The sequence below is a fragment of the Equus quagga genome, chromosome 5 (assembly GCF_021613505.1).
Source record: "Equus quagga isolate Etosha38 chromosome 5, UCLA_HA_Equagga_1.0, whole genome shotgun sequence".
Taxonomy (NCBI): domain Eukaryota; kingdom Metazoa; phylum Chordata; class Mammalia; order Perissodactyla; family Equidae; genus Equus; species Equus quagga.
This window is the reverse complement of record NC_060271.1, coordinates 131926152-131950812: the sequence shown is the minus strand read 5'-3', so window position 1 is coordinate 131950812 and position 24661 is coordinate 131926152. Positions and strand designations below refer to the sequence as shown.

At 39.2% G+C, this 24661-nt stretch overlaps 1 protein-coding gene across 1 annotated transcript in view; it reads right to left on the bottom strand.

The window, feature by feature from the left end:
- Positions 1-23896, bottom strand: part of ADAM17 (ADAM metallopeptidase domain 17) — a 55364-nt gene extending 31468 nt beyond the window's left edge. The window contains exons 1-6 of the mRNA XM_046660543.1: positions 23586-23896; positions 12815-12947; positions 7136-7266; positions 6221-6309; positions 1322-1490; positions 321-454 (exon numbers count right to left, since the gene is read on the bottom strand). Of these exons, the coding sequence (XP_046516499.1) occupies positions 321-454; positions 1322-1490; positions 6221-6309; positions 7136-7266; positions 12815-12947; positions 23586-23874 (945 nt within the window). The 5' untranslated portion in view covers positions 23875-23896. The remainder of the gene's footprint in view (positions 1-320; positions 455-1321; positions 1491-6220; positions 6310-7135; positions 7267-12814; positions 12948-23585) is intronic.
- Positions 23897-24661: the final 765 nt, after the last annotated feature.

Below are 24661 nucleotides of genomic sequence, written 5' to 3'. Positions count from 1 at the left end.
CGTTTTCAAAGAGTTCACCTGTATAAAGAAGGGAGGCTATGTTACGAACTCTCCCTAAACCTAATATGCAAAAAACTTGTAACATGAAGAAAATATTAGTTCAAAGGTAAAATGAGTTTTCAAATATTTGAAACTAAAACCTCTCTACAGTATTGTAAGAAGCTCAGAGGACAGTCCTCAAATATCTTAGTAAATAACAGAGCATCTGAAACAAATCTTGTTTCATTACGTTCCAAATTACAGCAGTCTTCTCTCAAATGGAATTTGCCTACCTACGTGAATTTTGGGTCCAATTACCTTATCCAGTATCATGTACTTACTAGGTAATTTGTAGTTGTGCTCTCTTCCCCTCTGCCCATGTATCTGTAAAAGCGATGATCTGCGACCACCAATAATTTACACGTGTTCTTCATGGGATTAGGGTCTGCTCTCCTCTTCACTCGATGAACAAGCTCTAATATGAATTTGTACGCACTATTCAATCAAAATTCATCAAAACAAGGAGTTTTTTATAGTAACACTTTAAATCTAGCATATTTTTGAAACAATATTATTTGAGCTTAGTATCCTTAAATGTATCTTGAACAACAACAAAAATTTGGAGGAAGACAGAAAAGTAATATTGGGTTTTAAAATTGTAGAATTCAAAATCAAGGAAAAGCCCCTCCTTAATTTTTACAATGAGGAGACTTTAAAAAGTACTTAAAGCAAAACAATCACCTATTCACTGCTGAGCTACGAAGCTGTCATTTTCTTCTAGAAGAAGTCTACAAATTAACCAAAGTAATGGTAAAAATATCAAGAAAATAAAACATTAAAAATTAGTTTAACACGTCATTTTTCTTATCAAATAATCAAATTGTTCAAGAATTTCTTTATTTCTAAACTAAAATGCTAGTAATATTTTCTAAGGTTTTCAAACATGAGAACAGTAGGTATTCTCACTCCTAAGGAGCAGCATCCACTGTGGTCATTTGAAACCCCTCTCTTATAAACCTATCTAAAGATTGTTTTCCAAAAGTAGTATTGCCATTTCTAAATACCTACAAATAAAAAACATTTTCCCTCAGATTATTCCACTTCTCCTTTCCCCACTCTTTTTTTAAGTCCAATTTTTATTGTTACCATTATTTTCCAGTGTTTTCAATTTTGACATTATAGACAAAAGAATTAACTTAAGAAATGTCTAAACAAAACTCTCTTTTCAAGCCAAATACTATAGTTAGTTGATAATCATGTTATTTTCCCAATTAACAACCACTCCTTCTGAAGACAACTGTAGTGCTTGTTTCTTATTTGAAATATATTTTTGAAGTCTTACCATCAGGTGGCTCTCTGTCTACCAGCCCTTTCGGAAGCAACTCTTCATTATCTGCCTTTATATAACCACACACTTTTGGAGACTGCAAACGTGAAACATTCTTGATATCTTCAGACTTATAAACTAATATTCTTTTGTCTTTAGTATCATTAATTAGTCTCCAAAGTGGCTAAAACAGAAAACATATATAATTGAGATGAAATTATAAGAATTTCTAAACATTAAATTCTTACAACATCCTTTCCTTGTTTTTAGATAACATTCACTTCCAGGTTAAGTAAACTGACTATTTCAATTTTTATCAGAGTTTCTATGTTGGTCAATAAATACAGATTATTCACTCTTTGATTTTATCTCTATATAAAAAAAAGCAGTATTTTACACGAGTTATGAAATCTTTTAGAAGATCCAGAAGAGAAAATGCATATCCTTTTCCACTCATTCACAAAGATTTCTGTAACGCCTACTATATACTGGCACTGTTCTAGGTGATGAACGTACAGCAGCAAACGTTAGACAAGGTTTCTCTTCTTGTAACATGTTCATTCTAGTTTCCTTCACACCTTTTTGCCATGATAGGTTTTATACACAGGAAAGAACAAACACATTTTCATGAGAGACGACTGAAAACTTACAACAATATGCCTAAAACTTACCAGTTTCAGGAAAAGCAGTTTTAAAAAACATCTTCACTTACAATATTACAAGGCCACAATAAATGAGAACTAACGTACTCAAGAGGTTACTCAAGTCATAAGGTTGTTTCTGTTTTTTCAAAACAAAGTTCTCTGCAAGGGTACTGGTCTCATCAGAACCAAGCAGCTTGTGAGAATACCAAAAAAGGTATTTTATTAATCTCCACATTCATCATGGAAATGAAAATCAAAACCACAAGGACACCACTTCATACTCCCTAGAATGACTGTCATCAAAAGAACAGATAATAACAAGTAGTGGCGAGGATATGGAGAAATCAGAACCCTCATATACTGTTGGTATGAATGTAATACAGAATGTAAAATGCAATAAACATAAAACGGTGAGAATGTAAAGTGCAGGCACTATGGAAAACATCCTGGCAGTTCCTCAAAAGGTTATAATTAGAGTTACTATATGACCCAAAAATTCCACTTCTAGTACACATCCAAGAGAAGAGAAAATACATGCTCAACATAAAAACTTGTTCACAAATGTTCATAGCAGCATTATTCATAATAGCCAAAAAACAGAAACAACCCAAATGTCCAACTGATGAATGAATAAGCAAAATGTGACATATCCATACAATGGAATATTATTTGGCAATAAAAAGAAATGAAGTACTGACACATGCTACAACACAGATGAACCTTAAAAACATTCTAAGTGAAAAAGTCAGTCACAAAAAAACCACATATTGTGTGATTCCATTTATATGAATGAGCAAGCAAATCTAAAGGGACAAAAAGGCAAATCTAAAGATAGAGACAGTAGATCAGTGGTTTCCTAGGGCTAGTGGAATTGGGGGAAAGGGTGGTGGCTGCTAAAGGGTACGGGGTTTCTTTTGGGGGTGATGAAAATGTGCTCAAATTGATTGTGGTGATGACTGCATAATTCTCTGAATATACGAAAAACCACTAGATGTACACTTTAAACAGGTGAATTTTATAGTAGGCGAATTATATCTCAATAAAGCTGTTACATATATATATCTTCTTTCATAATTCATGTATGAGGTAGATTTAAGAAACAATGGTTACAGAACCTCAGGGCTGGCAGAGACCTCAAAAAGTTAATTAACCAACATCTCAGGGGCTACAGGGACCTCTACTTGTCCTACAAATAGGAAAAGAGAAAAAACTTTTCTTTTGGATTAAACATTTCTAAATTCATATCAACAGTTTCCTAATTTAGCCAGTCTGGTACAGAAAAAGATATCAGGCTTTGGGATCCGAGATACCTAGGTTCAAACCTCAACTATATCCACTACGTGCCTTAGACAAGTAACTTATCCGAGCATAACTTTCCTCATTGGGTAAAACAGTGATAATACTATTTTGAAGATAATGTAAGACACTGAAACCAGTTATATATTAAGATTTCAAAATAAAGGTAGTTACTATTACTAATAATAACATCAAATCCTATTATCACCATTATTAATAAGTTGCCAGAAAAAATCATCGGATGAATAACTAAGAAAGAGACAAGAACCTTGACTGGATCCTAAATTGGAAAACAAAAAAATCTACGAAGGAGATTTTGAGGATGACTGGAGATTTTGAGTATGCATTGATTATTAGATAATATGAATTATTTCCATTTTCTGACGTGTGTTAATTTTATTGTGGCTATATAGAAGATTGCCTTTATTCTTAGGAGATGCACACCGAAGCATTTAGGGTTGAAGAGTCTTCATGTCTGAAACATTTTCAAATGAGTCAGGGAAAAAAAGAGAAATAAAGCAAACATGGCTTTATGTTAGCAGTTAATGAAGGGTTATAGGGTGTTCTTTCATTCTTTCTGTAGATTTGAACATTTTCAAAGCAAAAAGTTGGGGAGAAAGAAATCATCTCATGAGTCAAGGTTAACCTAAACTTATTTATATAAAAAGCAAGCTATGACGATAAAATGTGCGATGGCTTAAAAAGTTTAATAGTGAAGTGTTAAAAGTAAGATACATATATTTTCCTGTTCACTCATATGTCTAAGATTTTAGCACAGATGAACAATGATTTTTAATATCAAGGTAAGTGCAAGTAAGAATGATACAATAAAAAATATGAAAAGCACCATTCTAATAAGCCGCTTTTTCAATTAAAAAAATTATTAATCTCATGCAAAAGTCCTTCAATAAATCTGACAAATTTACTTTTAAGTAAATATCTCACAGTGAAATATTAATTATAGCCATTTTCGTACTTAGTGAAACAGGGAGGTACAGATGAAAACAGTACCAAAGGAAGTATTTAGAAAAATGAGGAATCTGAACAAATTTAACTTGGATCCTAAATGCACATATTTTGAATTAAGAATTAACAGAATATTCTAAGGAAATAAGCTGACACATGCACTGCAGCAGAAACAATGCTGTCCATTCCTTATACTGTTTTATCTTTTTAAGCACCAGAGAAGGTGATTTTTCCCAGCCTCCTTTGCAGACAGGTTAGAGACAAATGTTCTAGAACACAGGCAGAAGTGATGGAGGCCACTGCCAAGCCTGGCACTTAAAAAACCCCTGTGGGATTCTCTAGTTCTGTTTCCCTTTTGTGGCAACCTCAGAGGACATGTGTCCCTCTGTCAAAGCTACAAGGTGGAGGAGGACCACTCAACCTACCTAAACCTTCACGAGAGCGAGGAACGAACCTCTGTCGTGTGCACTTACCGCTACCGAGTCATGGCAGCAGCGGATGTGAAAACTTGGCACAGCCTAGACAGAGTTTCCTGTGGTTTCCTAGGGTATTCCCTATCACCAAGACTGTCCTAACTAAACGCATGCACCAAAAGGTGTGCCCATAGCTGTTCAGTACAGCATTTTTTATTTCAAAAATTAGAAACAAAACAATTGAGCATCAATGGGGGAATGGGAGATTGGTTAAATAAATGGTAGAATGTTTCAATGAACCAACAGACAGCATTTATTAAAAACCATAATTTGGATATTAATTTATTAATATGGAAAAATGCTCATATTATATTGTTCAATGAAAAATGCATGAAGACAAACTACATATTGTATGATCCTAATTTTATAATAAAAAACAGTCTGCATAACTACTTATTTGTGTACATATGCACAGAAAAAATTTGGAAGGATATTCATCAAATGTTAACAGTAGTTCTATCTCCCAGGAGTGAGATTTCAAGTAATCAATTTTCTGATTTTTTCAGGGAGCATGTATTTTTAAAAGAAGATACTTAATAAAAATGGATTGAAAGAATAAGCAAACTTAAGACTTGCTGACTTGACTGATTTGCCTGTTCTAGAGTGAATGTTCATTTACTTTGCACTAATTTTCTGACTCTTTCTGGTATGCCAGATTCCCCTAAAACATTGCATTAACAGACCAAAATAGACTGCAAGGCCAGAGACAAACATTTCCTTTTCACAATCACAGACAGACACATGACTAATGGCCATGCAGTTTGGATGTTATTAAAATTTATAGTATTTATAGCACCAGCACCCTGTCTTACCCCTACTCAGCACTCAAATATACTTGAAACTTTCCTTCTGATCACCCTCACAGTTTTCCCACAGGTGTTCCGTTTTGGTGATCTCACCACCACCCAGAGTTCTCTCATTTTCCTAGAAACACTTCAATCCACAAATCTGTGGCAAACGTTTTGTTTTCTGGACTAGCATTTGACACAGGGCTATGTGTCTTACACAAACATGGCTAGTTTGGTCTCGTTTTCTACTGCTAGTACTTCAATGGGAGAGTGGCCAGAGCCTAAGTTTCCTATAGTTTCTCTTTTAACTTCTCAGACTATGAACTATCATCTTTTATTGATCTTGCATTTCCAGAACGTGTAGGAAAGAAAAGGAGAAATAGAGAGAGAAGACTTCGCCTTCATCTCTAAGAACATTTACACTTACAGTAGGATTATTAGAGAAGAATAAAGAAAAAATGAGGCAGAAAGGAAAGAAAGCTTTTTCTTCCTATTATCCATCCCACATGTGACTTTCTCTCAATTATGGTACTTAGAAATATAGGGTGCATCTTATGACAGCTTCTTAGATACGTAAAAAATATTATCTTCTTTTTTTAAAAAAATCATCTACTTTCCCGGTAAAAACTTTAAATACAAGGAGAAAAGAAGTATAATTAAAGACCTCTGTCTTCTTAAAACGACTGAGAAACAACTTTTTAAAAATCAAAGATATATACTCCTGAAAAAAAAAATTGACATGTTTACCTCTATATTATACTCTGCCCCATCTGTGTTGATTCTTATTGTAATATCATCATCTCCTATGTGGGCTAGGACCCTAGAGTCAGGCTCACCTTAAGAGAAAAAAAATTTTCGTTATTAAAAAATACTTAGATCAAAAACTAAATTATGCACTACTATCAATAAAAGTCAACCACGTCCTTTATCAGAGTAGGTACTGTCGATACTGTAGGAATCTGCAGAGATCTACAACCAAGAAACATAGGCCCCAGAAAGCAGCTAGATGTTCTCACTCCTAGGGACTAGCCTTAACTCTAGTTATTTGAAACCCAACTCTTTTCCTCAAGCCACTTATGAGAATTATCTAGAGTGTGTTACAGAACAAAATACAGTGCAGACTTTCTTCTGGAATAAGTTTGCCTACTTTGGGGTAAGAAAGAACTAAGAGGAGGCAGAAAGATGATTTGGAATATATAGGTCTCGAATTATACTATTTGGGGGATTTTAATGCCATTTCTTTTTTCCTATTGCAGAAAAAGTTCCAGAAGCAAACTGCAATTGCTTATTTGATATATTTTCTTAAATAAATACATAACAAGATCATAAAACCCATTATTTTATCTGCTAGCTTCTCTGTTTAAAATCTCATAAGGGAAGCCTAAAATCCTTCCCTGGAAACAAGAGAAGGTTAAATTCTTATCACTTGAAAGGAAATTCATTTTAAATCACCACAATAGCCAGTTAGTAAGCTATGTTGGATAATACCCATTTCCTGCTGTTTAAATGTTTCTGCTTCCAAACTTACACAGCTCTGATAAAACAGACAAAGAACAGCACTTCTCTGACACCCCTTCCTCCCCGCCCCCTAAGAACAGGCAATCAAATTAGATCTGGACACCCAACACCCCAGCCACTAGGGCAAACAAGCACCGTACTAACCAACCACGTGTCCGCTGAAGAAGTCCTGCCACTTAACGGTGTACTCGCTTTCATCTTTACCATCTACCACCACGACTTTGAAATTCTGGGAAAAGCGTTCAGTACTTGATGTCAGGTATAATTTAAAATGCCTAAAGAAAGAATACATTCATATTTTACTCTAAGCACATAAAATAGAAGCCTAATTTTCATTTAATTAAACTCTCTTAAAAAAAGAAGCTGACGGGGGCCAGCCCTGTGGCCAAGTGGTTAAGTTCTCGTGCTCCGCTTTGGCAGCCCAGGGTTTCACCAGTTCGGACCCTGGGCACAGACATGGCACCTTTCATTGGGCCATGCTGCGGTGGCATCCTACATGCCACAACGAGAAGGACCCATAACTGAAAAATATACAACTATGTACTGGGGGGATTTGGGGAGAAAAAGCAGGGGAAAAAAAAAAAGATTGGCAACAGTTCTTAACTCAGGTGCCAATCTTTAAAAGAAAAAAAAAGTTGACAGAGGAGTTGACATTAATAAAACACTATGAAAGTTATAACGACTGTTTTATGAGGTACTTAGAGTATGATATCTCTTGTAAAGACAAATAGACTAATTTCTTTAGTTGTAAGAACCTGGCAGACCAAAAGAAACTAGAACTTGGGGGGAAAAGATTCAAAGACAAGAAAATACACACATCTGGATACTTTAAGTTGGAGTTCTGCTTGTCTTAAAAATTTATTAAAAACTGGTTATTATTAGATACCATTTATTGAAATACCTACTCAGTGCCAGATACTCTGTATGAGTTATCTCCACAAAACACAGTAAAAATTGAGGCTTGGAGGTTAATCAACATACTCAAGGTTACACAGCTAGTAAATGATGAAACTGTAAATTTAACTTGGTTTATTTCAAAAGCCTGTACTATGCTGCCTCTAGCAATCAAGCTGGTTTTATTGCTGTGCAAAATTAACGTACGCTACTTTCTACATTTAAAAGCACTCATGCTTTTTTTTCTCCTTCTAAAGAGAGCTTATCCTGAAAAAAATTAATCCACAATTGCCATGAGGAAAATAAATGTAAGGTATCCAACACAGACATTAAAATACACACTCTAGTTCTTTAGTTGGCTTAATATTCTTTCGTTTTCTACGAGTTTCAGTTCTAACATAAAAACTGGGCATGGTGAGCAAGAATTTTTGAATTATTATTTACAGAGCCCTTTCAAAATGCCTATGAACACCAAAGATAAAGAAAGTTATGTGTTTCATCTCAGCCACAGAAACAATTTTTTTCAGCTGTGGTGTTGAAAATATGAAATGTTACCTCCCCATGGGTTTGCACAAGTCTAAACTGCCAGAAAGAATCTAGACTAGGACTGTCTCCATGGCAACAAATATTTTTAACTTTTTGAGCATAACAAGGTAATTTTAGTTTCCTTGTGGTTTTTTAATGGTCACAGGAAAAAGACAACAGAACATTATGTGAGAAAACCTTGGAACATTTTCTTCTGCTATCTTAAAAGGTACCTTCCCACACATTCACAGCTGTGATTTTTCCCCCCAACAGTTATGCTGACAACTTCTGGGGAAAAAGCATCTCCACTATAAACGCTTTATTACGTAGTTTCAGAGCTCTCTAGGAGTCTCAGTATTACTTTTACTTAATGTTCTTTCCAGGAAAAAAAAAAAATCACTGGAATTGCACTCTTTGTTTTCTACACTAATATCTGCTCTTTTGTAAAGATAAAGACAAAGTGACGGTAAAATTTCTGTTTTTTGTATTTCCAATCTTCACTTTTGAGCTATAAACCACCAAAAGGATATGTCAGTCAGAATTTATAGTTTACCTTCCCAAAATTATGAAGTCATGTACTTACAAGATCTCCTTAAACGTTTTCATTTACCTTTCTGACTTCTAATTTAAGGATTTACAGTAACTACAAACTGGTGCTAATCCATCTGAATTAACATTACTTTCATATCTATTTTTTGTATATATTGCAAAATGATCATCACCATAAGTCTAGTTAACATGTCATGATACATAGTCACAAAATTTTTCTGGTGATGAGAACTTTTTTTTTTTAAAGATTGGCCCTGAGATAACATCTGTTGCCAATCTTTTTTTTCTTCTTCCCTCCAAGGCCCCCCTAGTACATATTTGTATATTCTAGTTGTAATTCCTTCTGGTTCTGCTATGTGGGACACCGCCTCAGCATGGCTTGATGAGCAGTGCTAGGTCTGCGCCCTGGATCCAAACCAGCGAGATCCTGGGCCGCAAAGCAGAGCTCATGAACTTAACCACTCGGCCATGGGGCCGGCCCCATGAGAACCTTTAAGATGTACTCTCTTAGCAATTTTCAAATATGCAATACAATATTATTAACTACAGTCACCATGCTGTACATTACATACCTATAACTTATTTATTTTATAACTGGAAGTTTGCATCTCATATCTATTTTTAATGAGCCATTTAGGTGGGTATATATTACTTTCAAATCTTTATCAGTTCTAGCTCCCTTTTAAAAATTTGAGATATTTCACTTTTAAGAGGAACAAATATCTAACTTTAAAAAAAAATTACATTATCAAAAAAGTATCAAAACAATATCTGTAACTTTTTCATTACTTTAAAATAGTATTCCTTGATTTATAAAAAAGAGAAAATATAACTTCTAGACAAATTTCAAAGTTGTTTTTTTCATAAAATTACTTTTTAACTCATCACACATGTTTCCAAGCTTTTTCAACTACTAATAGTCACAGTCAAATTTACTTTTATGATCTTGGTTTAAATTATTTTGCCTCCCACTGCTATCTAAAAACAGAAAATCTAATCATTTACCATGACCATCAAGTCACATGTGGCTTCACATAGGAAAGTTCAGCCCTATACAAACTGACCATTTCAGGTATCCCAATTTTTTTTCTTTGAGTTTAATAACATAGTAGACCAGAAAGGGAAGGGTAAATATGGGCTTTAGCATCTGACAAACCTGGCTCAAATCCTGCCTCCACCACTTACTCACTGTTTGATCTTGGCCTTAACCTCCGAACTTAAGTATCTTCATCTACAAGTGGAAATAATACCACCTACTAACTGAATGGTGTTCAGAGTTAAATGAAATAAACTATTTTAAAGCATCCAGTACAAAGTTCTCAAATTGTTAGATACATTTCCCATTAAACATTTAAGATGGAAATTCTATAAAATAAATTACAAATTTCTCTGCTTTCTTACAGAGAGAGAAGATAAGAAATAGATATTATTTAACATTTTCTTAATGAATCAATGTGATCTATGAAACATAAAAGAGAAGTATGTAAGGTTATGGCAGTATTTGCTCCTATAGCAAGGATCCTACAAGCCACCTCAAATCTAACTTTAAGAGAAACCCAGAAAGCTAAATTTCAAGTTCTTAGCATTTCATAGTTTTCCTCTCTCCTCCTTTGCTCCTACTCATTTTTTGAGTACTATATCTACTCCTTCACCAAACTCCCCACCAGTATAGGAGAAACAACACAAGTTTTGGACTCAGATTTGTGTTCAAATCCTTTATCTTCCATTTACTAGCTAAGAGACCTTAAGCAAGTTGCCTAACCTCTCTGAGCCTCAGCTTTTTTCGTTTTATCTTCAAATAAGGAATAACAAAAACTATGCAGAGTATGGTGAGAATTAGAGATAATATAGGCAAAGTGCCCAAGTAAAGCATACAGTAAATGACACAAAATAAACACCTGATAAACTCTAGCTATTATTATCACCACTCGGCTCAAATTTGCTATAGGTTTGGAAGCTAGAAAACCAATATGGCAGTATTTGGACATAAAATCTAACAGAAAGAAATTATTCAAAAGTAATCTAAGGATGATAACAATAACTAGGAAAAATAAAAACAGAAATAGTAAAAAATATTTGCATAAAATATCACTAACACACGATAAATATACTAAGTACTACCACAATTCAGTAACCAAAAGGATAAACCCAACAGAAAAATGGTAAAAGAACATGAAAAGGCAGACATAGAAAAATAAAACAAATGACTTATAAATATATGAAAAGATACTCAATTTCACACAAAATTAAAATCAGAACTATGAGATACCATCCCCTTTCAGAGGGACAAAAGTTACAGGTTGATAAAACCTAGTATTGGCCACAGTAACAGGAAACAGGTAAACTCATATACTGCTGCTAGAAGAATAAACCGGTCTAATGTCTTTAGGAGGAGATATGGTAATACCAATAAACACTTATAACATGTATATCCTTGACCTACCCTCCCTTCAGGAACCTAGCCATAAACATACCTAGACAAGGTATATATAGAGATATTCACTGGAGTATTGCTTGTTATACAAAAAAAAATATCACTTTGGTTAAACAATATCTATGTGTAGGGTACTAGTCAATAAACTGTTAAAATTCCATGCAACAGGAATATTTATGCAGCAGTCAAAAATGAGAAATCTATGTTGTCTATATCATCTACACAGATACAGACCTATATGCAAAAAATAATGCATTAAAATCTTTTGGGAGGTTGGCCCGGTGGCACAGCAGTTAAGTGCACATGTTCCACTTTAGTGGCCCGGGGTTCACCGGTTCGGATCCCAGGTGCGGACATGGCACCACTTGGCAAAAGCCATGCTGTGGCAGGCGTCCCACATATAAAGTAGAGTAAGATGGGCATGGATGTTAGCTCAGGGCCAGTCTTCCTCAGCAAAGAGAGGAGGATTGGCAGTAGTTAGCTCAGGGCTAATCCTCCTCAAAAAAAAAGTGAAAAAAAAAAGTGGAGGAAGATGGGCACAGACGTTAGCTCAGGGCCAGTCTTCCTCAGCAAAAGGAGGAGGATTGGCATTGGATGTTAGCTCAGGGCTAATCTTCCTTAAAAAAAATAAATCTTTTGGAAGTTTACACAGGAATCCTCTCTGGGTCTGAGAAGTGCAACTGAGTTAGAAAGAAGTAAAAATTTCTCACAATCTGTGTAGTTTGTTTTCTAACCAGGTGCATATATTATTTTAAAAAATATCTGTTGGAGAAGCCTTCTCCTATGAATAAAAAATAATTCAGCTCATTTATATTCTCCCAGTGTTTGTTTTTTGATATCAGTAAAGCTCCCTAAAGAGACTTCAGAAAGAGGCCTGTGATTATCTAACAGATTTACATCTGCAAAACGTCAGAGATACTAAAATTACTGCCCAAATAGACCACATCTATCAATCAGTGCCAAGACATAAGAGGAATTCAATGTAGAAAGAGCACTGAATTCTAGACCCAGCTCACCACTAGGCTGTGGGGTCCTGAACAAATCCTTTGCCTCTAAACTTCAGTGTCCTCATGTATAAAATAAAGGCAATATTTAGTATGCGTCTAACAGTTCTAAAGTAGCACAGAAAACTTAAGGTTTTTTAAGGTTTATAATCATTCAATTAATTAAAATTCTCTGTTAGAATTCCATAAACCTATTACCATCATTAACGCCTTTGGAATACCCATTTACTTGTTTTTAATCAGTATGAATTTTAGAATAAGCAATACACTATATAAGAATCATGACAGACTGTAATTATATTATAAATCTTTAAAATGTAACTTCCTAGGACTTCAGTAAACACCCTTATTTTTCTGCCTTTGCCAAACCAAGTCCCTCCATTGCCCCAGCATTTTTCTATTAATAATTCAAATTACCTTTTCAAGGCTGAAAAAGTCAGCAGTGTTTCTAAATGTGTTGAGGCCTGTAGATCCCTTTTTCTTACCGAGTGCTGCTGGATATTAGATAAAGAGAGGATATCGTAGTCTGAGAGCAAAGAATCAAGCTTCTCTGAAATAAAGGTAAAAAGGTTATTAACAACTAAACCTATCAATCAATTGAAATATCAGTAAAATGAGAGTCAGACAATAAACTCTTCCTGATATAACACATTATGAAGTGCCCAGCAGGACCTACATGAAGTATTCTTACAAAAAACAAAAAATGCAAATTAACCTGACTCTAATCAAGATCAAACTTCCAGTTTGTAAAACATAAAGGGATTAGATGTTGCCAAATTCAATAACAACCTCAGGAAAGCAATCAGCCACACCCAGAAAGTTAGAATTCCTGCAGAACAAATGACCTAATTTCTGGAGGAAATAAATGGCATAAGAAAGAAAGGAGAGGCAGAGACATAATAAACAAGAACACAGGAGGCAAGCCAATGTGTGACTTTTTTGGATCCTAGGGCAAACAAATCAGTTGTGAAAAGATATTTGTGACAATTAGGGAAATCTGAACATGAGTCCATATTCATATTAGATACTAATAATTTCAATATCTCAAAGAGTATTATATTATGCAATGAGGTAACTTCTAAATTAAAGGCATGTCTTTATGTTTAGAATTTCTAAGATCAAGGGGGCAACTTGACCTGCCCATTGCCAACCCGGACTATATCAATTCCTTATCAGTTGACATGTAATAAGAGCGAGCAACAAATGCATTAACAGCCTGAGCAAACAGAAACTGGGAAAGTAAATCTTTTATAGAAAAATCACATATTTCTAACTAAAGAGCAAAAAAGTGGTAACATCCCATCACTGCTGCCTTCAACAGACATAGCAGAATATCAACCCATTGGACACCAGGAAGTAGAAGTGATAAGACCAAAGTAATCCCTAGAAAAAAATCAACATTATTTTACCAGACTGACTTGGAACCCAAGAAAAGCAAAGATGCACTGCCCCTAAGACAGACAAGCACAAAAAATTTTATTAGGTACAAAGCAGGAGCAAACACTATAAAGTATATGCTACCACTACAAGTCACTTTTCATCAACAGGAACTCTGTCGTCTCTTCCAAAATCAGGAGAATTTTTGGAAGACAATTTTGGCGACTTAAGTCTCTGTAGAAACTGTCTAAAAATATTTGAGCTGCTGCTCTCCTTTTCTCTCAACAATATCACAGCAGAAGCAATGGTATTCAAAATCATTCCACTGGACTTAGAATGTCCTTAAAATATAGAAGCAGGAGCTTAAAATACAAGCGTATTGCCATTGTGGTTAAATATGCTCACAAAACCGTTTTTTAAAAAAGAATCAACCCAATACTCTTCTTCCTCTTCCCCTAAATATTCCCAATTGGTTAATTCATCAATTCATTCGTTCACTGCTATGTGCCAGGCACTGGTCTAAGTCCTGAGATAACCGCATGAAACAGAACAAAGTCCTTGCCTAATGCAGCACTCATGTTAGTGGGGAGAGACAGACAAAGCACAAGAAAATATATACGTCAGTGCTGTGGTCATTAAAGAAGGATAGCAGAGAAAGAGAGTGGGAAGGGCCAGTTTATATAAACTAATCCAAGAAAGAAAAATGCTTCACTGTTACAAAATATTTAAGCAAATCTGAAGAAAGCAAGGGGTAGGCACACTGCTATATGATGAAAGCACTTAAAGTTCACTCAAGGTTCTAACTCAGGATAAGATTAAACAAACTGGCAGCAAATTTTACAGTTAGTGGGTACCACCCATTTTCTGTTAACAAAATTTCCTTTTAAATTTAATTCAGAGAAAAGCTGTTTCAGAAGGCATCAATCACTTTTATGACAATGGCTGGTTATTGGTGATCTGGTCTTGCTAATAATAATGCTTAGTGGCACCAATGAAAAACCTTCAAGAAGCTTATCATTTATTCAACAATTTTTGAGTGTTTGTTTTCTACAAGATACCATGCTGGGTGTTTTATTATGTTATCTCCACAAACATCCCCAGGATATTAATCCCCATTTTACAGATGAAGAAACGTTTGACTCAGGGCCGGCCTCGTGGCCGAGTGGTTAAATTCCTGTGCTCTGCTTCGGTGGCCCAGGGCTTCGCCAGTTCAGATCCTGGGCACGGACGCGGCACCGCTCATCAGGCCAGGTTGAGGCAGCCTCCCACGTGCCTCAACTACAAGAACCCACAACTAAAATATACAACTATGTACTGGGGGGATTTGAGGAGAAAAAGAAAAAAAAAAAAAAAAGATTGGCAACAGTTGTTAGCTCAGGCACCAATCTTTAAAAAAAAGAGAAACAGGACTCGGAGAAAATAGTATGACAAAGCTAATGTAGCACAGAACTGAGACTTGAACTTGGGTCTGTCTGCCTGAAAACCCTAAGTTTTATTGATGTCATACTTTTGAGACTCCTTAAAAATAGCCTAGCTCTTCTTGGACCTTCTACTTCTTGGCCTCCTACTTTTTGACATGTCAATCAAACATGACCTCACCTCCCTCTGAAGCCTTTTGTTTATACCTTTCTTCTGGCACTTTTGAGTTATATTTGTCTGATCTCACAAATAGATTGTAAAATGGTCAAAAAGGAGCTCTGTTTTAGTCATCACAGCATCCTTACCCCACTATACCCAGTACAGAACCTTGCAAAAAAAGCACTATGTTCACAAATTGCACAAATTCTCATTGCTGAGATGCTGATATGATCCTTCAGCTCTTCAACATCCCTGATACAGGTTGCCACACGACCTCAGTTTCATTCAAGATCATAATCACTCCTACGGACTGAGAAACTTAACCTCAATACTGTAGTTTCATTGTCAACTATATAGGCCAGTCGTTCTCACAGTGTGGTCCTCACACCAGCAGCATCAACATCACATGGGAACTTGTTACAAGGGCCAATTTTCAGGCCTCCTCTCAGTTCTACCCTATCAGAAATCCTTAGGGTGAGGGCCCAGCAATCTGTGTTTAACACCCCTTCCAGGTGATGCTGACACACACTCAAGTTTGAGAACCACTGAACTAGGCTAAAGTAAGGAAATAGCTCAAAGGGAAGAAAAAAGCTTGAAGCACAAAGATGTTCACTGTTCAGCCTTGCATTATTTGTAAGAACAAAAATCAGAAACAAAGTAAATTAATAACTGAGAAAGAGAGAAGTTATAATACTTTCAAATGACAAAAAAAATCTGGAATCATTTAAAATGCTGTTAGCAACAAGTTTTTCAGAACATGGGGAAATACTTATGCTATAATATTAAATAAACAAAGGTAGATTTAAAAAACTGCTCAGGGGCCGACTCTGTGGCCGAGGGTTAAGTTCACGTGCTCCGCTTCAGTGGCCCAGAGTTTCTCTGGTTCAGATACTGGGTGCGGACATGGCATCACTCGTCAGGCCACGGTGAGGCAGCGTCCCACATGCCACAACTAGAAAGAGCCACAACTAAAAATATACAACTACGTGCTGGGGGGATTTGGGGAGAAAAAAGCAGAAGAAAAAAAAAAGAAGACTGGCAACAGATGTTAGCTCAGGTGCCATCTTTAAAAAAAAAAACTTCATATTGCTTGACCTTAACTATGTACAAAAATAGGCCTAGGGGAAAAAAAGAGCAAAATAGTAACATCATTGGTTATCTTTAGGTATATTTTCTATAATAAGCACTTTTTAAATGTATCTTGCTAAAGCACTTTAAAATACTTAACTAATATATTTCAATAGTAATTTATCTACTTTTAATAACTAGATTAGCTCCAATTGGATGTCCTGGAGCCATTATAAATGGTAAAAGCACTCCCGTTGTCCAAAAAACTGACCTCCTGCCCTTGCTACTGTCCTTTCACTAGCAAGTAACCTCTCAGATACTCATTATTACATCGCACTTCACTTTCAAAATTCCAACCACTGGTCATCCAATTTTCTATAGCTTTTTCAACAGAATTTACATTTCCCCCACTTCCCAAGAGTTTATCCTTTATGCATATCCAAATGTCTTAATAAATTTAAGTATAAACCACTTAACTGTATCTTTCTTAGCTCAGAGTATGGTCATAATCTCTTTTTGAAAAACTCCACAATGGCTGCCCAGCACTCTAGAATGAGAACACCTTCCTTGCTCTCTTTAAGTTGCTCCAGCAATCACCCTAAGACTCGAGTCACCAGACTCGAGCACTGGATTATTTAGGTGTCCTCTCCCCAGCTCTCCCTGCTCTTCCCTGCCACATGCTACGGTTTCCCTCACTTGGCTTCCTCTGTCTATTCGTCCTCAGAGACCCTACCCTTCCTCAATGCTTTCCTATCTTTTCCACCCCCATACCCATCCCTCCTTTCTTGCACACACATTCTGCACTTATTTTTCCTCTTTCCACCTATTAATTTATTCAACAAATATTTATTGAAAACCTCCTACCTTCCAGGCACTAGGGATGTAACGGAGAGAAAGAGAAACAACACAAAAAAATTATTATTATAAAGTACGTCAAGTGCCAAGGGAGAGGAAGTTGCAGGAAGTTATGGAAGGACACAGCAGGAGCATGACCCCTGCCTGGCCAGCCAAGGATGCTTTCCCAGGGAAACAGGATTGAGATTAAGACCAAAAGGACAAGGCAGCCAAAAGAAGGGAAAGAAAGGAGAGGGTTCTAAGCAGAGGGTATAACAGATGCTGAGGTTCACAAGAAGTACAGAACATAACACTCAAAGAAATGAAAGCAACTCAGTGAGGCTGGAGTGCAGAAGGGCAAAGAGGACGTGAAGAGGCGTGAGGCTAAAGACACAGACAAAGGTCTGGTCAAGAAAGGCCGTGCAACTAAATTAAGAATTTTGGACTTTGGATAGGGGCAATAACCGGAGGTAAGAAATTTAGGGGAACAAGACTGGAGTCTGTGAAATCAGCCGGTAAGCTGCTGAGCAATCAAGGCAGAGACCACTCGAAGACTCCCAGGTTACTGGCTGGGTATCTGGGTCGGTAAGTGGCACCACATTCACTGTGATAAAAAACACGAGTAGGAGCAGGTTTGCGAGAGGGGTTGACATAATAGGACAACCAGATGCTGAAAGATTCTCGAGTTCCCTATTGTATCTTGTTCCTTACATACGGTTTGCAAATCCAATGCTATTTACATGGGATATTTCTGCATTAAGCCGTCGTATGTTCGCAGTTATGTCACTGGTAAGCCCTAGCGACTTTAGTCAGGAAGAGAGCAAATCTATGTTATTGGATGATTTTCAACATTTACATCAGTGGTAAAAAGCAGCTGATACATTGTTCCTTCTATATGTTCTCAAAGAATAAAGAGAAAGATGGACCTTGAGGCCTGCAACAAACTGGCTTTCTGGACATAGCTGTGGAGTTGTCTATAGAAAACTTGATAAATCTCTCACTCCACCTTCACTTGTACTTGAATATTTCATCTCTGGGATAAGCTTTTAAGACCATTACCTTGATACAATGACATAAAGTACACCCATATTTCTTTCATCAAGCCCAGGGTCAACTTTAAGAAAAAACTAATTTTTAAACAATGACGCTGTCTGTTGAATGAGAAGAATCTGGGAACATTTGTGGACTTTTCACTTAACTTCTCTTTTCTTCTTGCAATAAACTGCATCTTCTTGGAAGACAACTTGCAAGTATAATGCAGAAGTCCTGTAGTACTCTGCTCACTCTGCAGGGTTCTGCTGGATGAAGGACAAAGAGTTCCCCCAAAATGACACTATTGGTGTCACGTTCCTACTTCTGGCCTCAGAAGTGGAAAAGATAAAGCCAGGACTGCCGTCAAGTGTTTATTCTGCTTGTGCAGAAGACACGTAAGACTCGACTGCTCTTCAGCACTCCCTGAAACATCAGGACAAGGGAGCAGCCTGGCCAGGTGACTGTGCAAAAAGCCCTAAGTGTGGGTGCATCCTCCTTAGGACTAAGGGATGAGAAAAGGAGAGCAGTGCTCTCTGCTAGGCCAGTGGATCCCAGAGCCCGGGAACTAGAAACTTAATTTTATGGGTTTATACCAGTTAGGGAGGATGGAGAATGAGCTGCCTCGTATAATTCCCTATCATGAGCTCTTCACTAGGGATGAGACTTAACTTGGGACAAAACCCTCCAGCAAGACCAGTAACATGGAAACTGAGCCCAAATGAAAGTCAGCACAACCCATGGGAACCACTGAAGAAACCTGGATTTGTCCATAAGGCTCTGTGGCTGAAAGGGATGCAAATCCAGCTTTGGCAATGAGACTGCTTCTACAATATCCAGCACCCCTGCCTATTCCTAGACTAAACCTTGTCTTCTATACTCATCCTGCTAAACCAAAGAATACATGATAAGTAATTCTGGACATGTTTTACTTAAAGTACCTGTGAACACTGGGGTGGAAACATCAAGTGGGCAGCTGGATACATGAGTGTGGGGCTTCAGAGAACAAGTCTAGGCCAGAGACACATATTTAGCAGTTATCAGAATACAGTCAAGGGGCCAGCCTGGTGGTATAGTGGTTAAGTTTATGTACTCTGCTTCGGCGGCCCAGGGTTCAAGGGTTCAGATCCCAGGCACAGACCAACACACCACTCATCAAGCTATGCTGTGGTGGCACCCCACATGCAAAAAGAGGAAGAGTGGGGGGCTGGCCCCATGGCCTAGCGGTTAAGTTCGCGCGCTCCGCTGCAGGCAGCCCAGTGTTTCGTTGGATCAAATCCTGGGCGCGGACATGGCACTGCTCATCAAACCACGCTGAGGCAGCATCCCACATGCCACAACTAGAAGGACCCACAACGAAGAATATACAACTATGTACCGGGGGGCTTTGGGGAGAAAAAGGAAAAAATAAAATAAATAAAAAAAAAAAAAAGGGGAAGAGTGGCAAAAGAAGTTGGCTCAGAGCCAATCTTCCACACCCCCCCCCCCCCCCAAAAAAAAAATATTACAGTCAATTGGTAAGTGAAACTAGGGCAGCAGATGAGACTTGTCAGAGTCCACAACTCATGTTAAAAGAAAAAAGTGTGGGAAGGCAGACACCTACCTCCTTGGTTGATTTTAGGACTAAGTTAAGGGATATATGAAAAACCTCTTCATTTCACTTCCCTACCTCAATGAAGCCTATTCCTGTCCCTTCTTCCCTACTAATCTTTTTCAAATCTTCTTCAAATTACACTTCCAACTGAAAACACTTACCATCTCTCACAAATACAAAATGGTTAAGAATCCAAAAATCAATACACTTGGCCTTAAAGGACGCCTACACTTAACGTTCTGGAAAACCCTGTGACGTATGGCCAAAAGGATTTCTGTAGTTTCCCCATCATGGATCCAATTTGCTTAACTCTTCTCTTCATTCTATTCTAGAAATACTGTTTATCTCTTTGACTAATACGAAGCAGAGGTGCATTACGTCTCCCTTGGAGCAGCCAGGGTGGTTAAGAGTTCCAGCTTCAAAAGAACCTTTGTGGGGTTGGCCCGGTGGTGCAGCGGTTAAGTGCACACGTTCTGCTTTGATGGCCTGGGGTTCACTGGTTCGGATCCCAGGTGTGGACATGGCACGGTTTGGCAAGCCATGCTGTGGTAGGCTTCCCACATATAAAGGAGAGGAAGATGGGCACAGATGTGAGCTCAGGGGCAGGCCAGTCTTCCTCAGCAAAAAGAGGAGGACTGGCAGTGGATGTTAGCTCAGGGCTAATCTTCCTAAAAAAAAAAAGGAACCGTTTCCTGTAAGCAAAATTAACACCAAAAGAAGAAGCCAGATGTTAAAATATTGAGCAAAATGGTGCTGTCAATAATGAGAAATCCTCATGCCAATAACCTAAATTTCAAAATATATGTTTCAGACACAAACTTTCATCCCTCATCTGCGACCCATTTTTTTTCCTTCCACCCACTACATCCTCTTTTGCTAAAAGTAAGACAATGCGAAAACACTTCTGAAATCAGTGAGATTCGGATACCCCAGCTGCAACTTCAAGATATCATGACTAAGCTCACATGACTCATAACTTTCCTAAATTATGCAATTTACAATAGTTCAACTGAAATCATTTTGGGTGACACGGAGTACTCCAAAAGCCAGGATTCTATTACATATTTTTGTCCTTCAGGAAAATGTTTTCAAATCCCTAATCAATATTTAGTACTGTAGTTAAGGTAATGTTTATAGGATAAGTAGGCTAATAAACAATAAACCACACTCTTTAACTACAAAACTACTCACTGCTCTTCACCAATTCAATCTAAATAATGGTAGGGTTAAGCAACAAATTACATCCTAAACTGTCAAACATACAAACACACAAGTCATTCTTCAAAAGAAAAAATACCCACAAGGCATATTTCTATCACTAACTGTGTGAATCTGACAACTCACTACATCTTTCTGAGACTCATTTTCCCTGCCGCTTTATTTAAAAAACAAGACACAGCCTCTAAGGTTCATTTCAACTGTAACAGTCTCTCAGGGCCCCCATGATAACAATACCTGCCATAATCACTCCTCCATGTGGTGTTACAATGTCTGTTAGATCTTTCTATCCCACTATGCAAAAGCTTTTTGAAGATGGATATTGCCTGATCTTTGTACTCCAAATGCCACACACAATACGTGCATGCAGTATGTGTTCTTCAAACATCTGGTGAATAAATGGCTAAGTCTATGCATTTTTCTGGCACTGGTGATCGCACTTCGCAAATAAAAAACACATGGTCAAAAAAACTCTTATGATCTGTGAATGTTGCTGAAAACTGACCTAGAAAGTAAGCTTTTCCTCTATACCATGTACATTCCTAGAATTCATGCTACTTATTTTTCCACCTGTGAACAACAGAATGATAATAAAACAGTTGTGTTATAGTGGTCAAAATATAACTTTAGGGGCCAGCCCCATGGCCAAGTGGTTAAGTTCACGCGCTCCGCTTCGATGGCCCAGGGTTTCGCCGGTTAGGATCCTGGGCACAGACATGGCACCACTCATCAGGCCATGTTGAGGCGGCGTCCCACATAGCACAACTGGAAGGACCCACAACTAAAAATATACAACTGTGGGGGCTGGCCCCGAGGCCGAGTGGTTAAGTTCGCGCGCACCGCTGCAGGCGGCCCAGTGTTTCGTTGGTTCGAATCCTGGGCGCGGACATGGCACTGCTCATCAGACCACGCTGAAGCAGCGTCCCACATGCCACAACTAGAAGGACCCACAACGAAGAATATACAACTATGTACTGGGGGGCTTTGGGGAGAAAAAGGAAAAAAAATAAAATCTTTAAAAATAAATAAATAAATAAAAATATACAACTATGTACTGGGGGGCTTTGAGGAGAAAAAGGAAAAATAAGATTTAAAAAATATATATATATATAACTTAAGTATCTCAAAATACACGTTTGTTCTTTTTATTAACATTTATCCTTATGAAGTGGGTCTTTACCCTATCCCTCCACCCTGACCACCCTACCTCAGGATTTCCCTTCGCTCTGCGCTGACTTACCGCATCTCAGCTCTTCCTAACAAGTTCCCTTGCCTTTCACTGAACTAGTCACCTGTACTCCGTTTCAATTTGAGATAACCACAAAGCAGCTGTTCAGGTAAGAACACTCCACACCTTTATTACCCTCAGGCGACTACAACGTCTGTCCATTAAATAAGAGAAAACAATTGCCATGGAAAAGTAATGCGAAATTTTTTATTAGCCATAAAGTAAGCACACATGGTGTCTCAATGGGCACAATACCTTACATGGAATCATGGTGGGATTTGGGGACCAATACAACCATGAAAAATCACTGAGGGTACAACGTCCCACGTCGGGAAGACACACTATGTTTCACACTTTATTACTAATTAATCAAACTCTCTTACATGTCAACTTCTAAAGGATAAGGTACCCAACAGTCACTATATGTTTACACAAACTAACTTCCACCGAATTTCAAATCTCTCAATATACTTCCATCCTTAAAATCCAATCTCTTTAGAAAATCTAAATAAGAACCCTCTACTTTCTAGGCTCAAAACCAATGAAACTGGTCATCCATGAGGATTTTGTTTAAAATGACAAGGAAGTCATTCACAGCAGCAGCATCACGAGTTGGCTTGGCAGGTTCAAGAGCCCCCCGCCCCCACACACACACCCAGCACCCCCAATAAGCTACAATTTAAATTTAAACAACTAAGTATGTGTTTATGATGTTCGCAAAACGCAACTCCAAGATGAGTTCTCCGGTCACCGCCTTCCAACCAGGTTACCGCATGAGCACCTCCTACGGCAGAAATTCTAGTTCGCTCCTGAGAGAGCAGGAAGAGCTGTGGAGCTCTGGGCCCTTTCTCTCCTCCTGAGCCCTGCCTTTGGTAGGAACACACTACAGATTTGTTCTTTAGTACGGGAGGGCCCACGACCTGGACATCTCCCTCTCCAAACACGAGCCAGCACCACCGCCCCCCCCCCAACCTCTTTCCCAAACACAAACCCAGCGGGCAGCCCCTCCCAGGCCCTCAGTCCCTACGGGAGGCCCCCTCCACTATCCCTTTCCCATTCAGAGAGACAAGCCCGTCGGTCTCCAGTCTTTCCCTAAACTCCAGAGCCACACCCCCTTCCGACACTGAAAACTTAGGGACGCGCCACAGCCGCCCAATACCCCGCCCCCGAACACCTGATAGATCCCGCTCCCCAGCTCTTCCCCGAAAGCAGCGCGCTGCAGGCGCCCGGGCCGGCCCGAGCCAACTCCCCGGGGTCTTTACCGAGTCGCTGGGGGGAGCCGAAGCCCTGCTCGTCCGGAGGTCGCAGCGCCAGCACGAAAGGAACCAAGCTGGTCAGGAAGAGGAGACACTGCCTCATGGTCCCGGCCCGGCCACCAGCTCCACCTCTCAGGGCAGCCTTCACCAGACGGGAGCTCGGGACACTGCTCACATTGAGAGAGGAGGGGATCCGCCCGGGCTGGCCCAGCCCCTCAAGCCTCTCTTTCCTCCCGCGCCGCCTACCGGAAGACTCCAGAGCCCGGCTCGAGGTCCCCGGAAGCGCAGGCAGCATTCCAAGAGGCCGGCTCAGCCCGCTTCCGGCTGCCGCCGACCTCCGCACCGCCCACAGCCGGAAGCCGGAAGCCGGGCGCCGCGCGGCATGCTGGGAGGCCCTCGCTCGCCCTGGCGCACAGCCACCTTGCCGCTCTCCCTCGGTCCGCCCTTTCTGGTCCCGCTGGGGCTCGGGCGGCGCCTATCCGAGCTTGGCTCGCGACGTCCTCACTCGACCCAGCGCGGCCTTACCTCTGTCCTCGGGTGACCGCCGCGAGGCAGGCGGAGCTCGCGAGCAAGCCCTCCTAGGCGCGTGCGACCCCCTTCTCGTCTTGGTCTCACATCTAGTTAGCATCCCTGTTATCCTTTTTACTAAACGACCTGTAGAACCCGCCCTGGGACCCAGAGCGTACGAGGAGGGACGCCTGGCCCAGTGTGCTCGGGGTAATGACCCAGCAACGAATTGTCTAGGACGAAGGACCAGCTCCGGGGAGCAGGAGCACCTGCGCCTGACCCCTGGGAACCCCGCGTCCAGGCGCCGGCTCCTGCGAGACCAGCCTCCTAGCCTGAGCGGGGTGTCCAGCTTGGCTCTCCGCGCTCAGCGTCTGACCACCCGCGACGAAGGAGGCCTCCGTCCTTTGTAAGGAAAAGTCTTTGTGGAGGGAAATAAACAGACTTCCTTAATGCAGTTTTTCTCAGTGGCCCCGCTGTAGGTCGCGGGTCTGCAAGCCCTTCCATAAACTAGAATCCTAGACGTAACTCCTCAACTGCGAGTACTGGAGCCAGAGTTCTCCCACCAACTTCTTTTT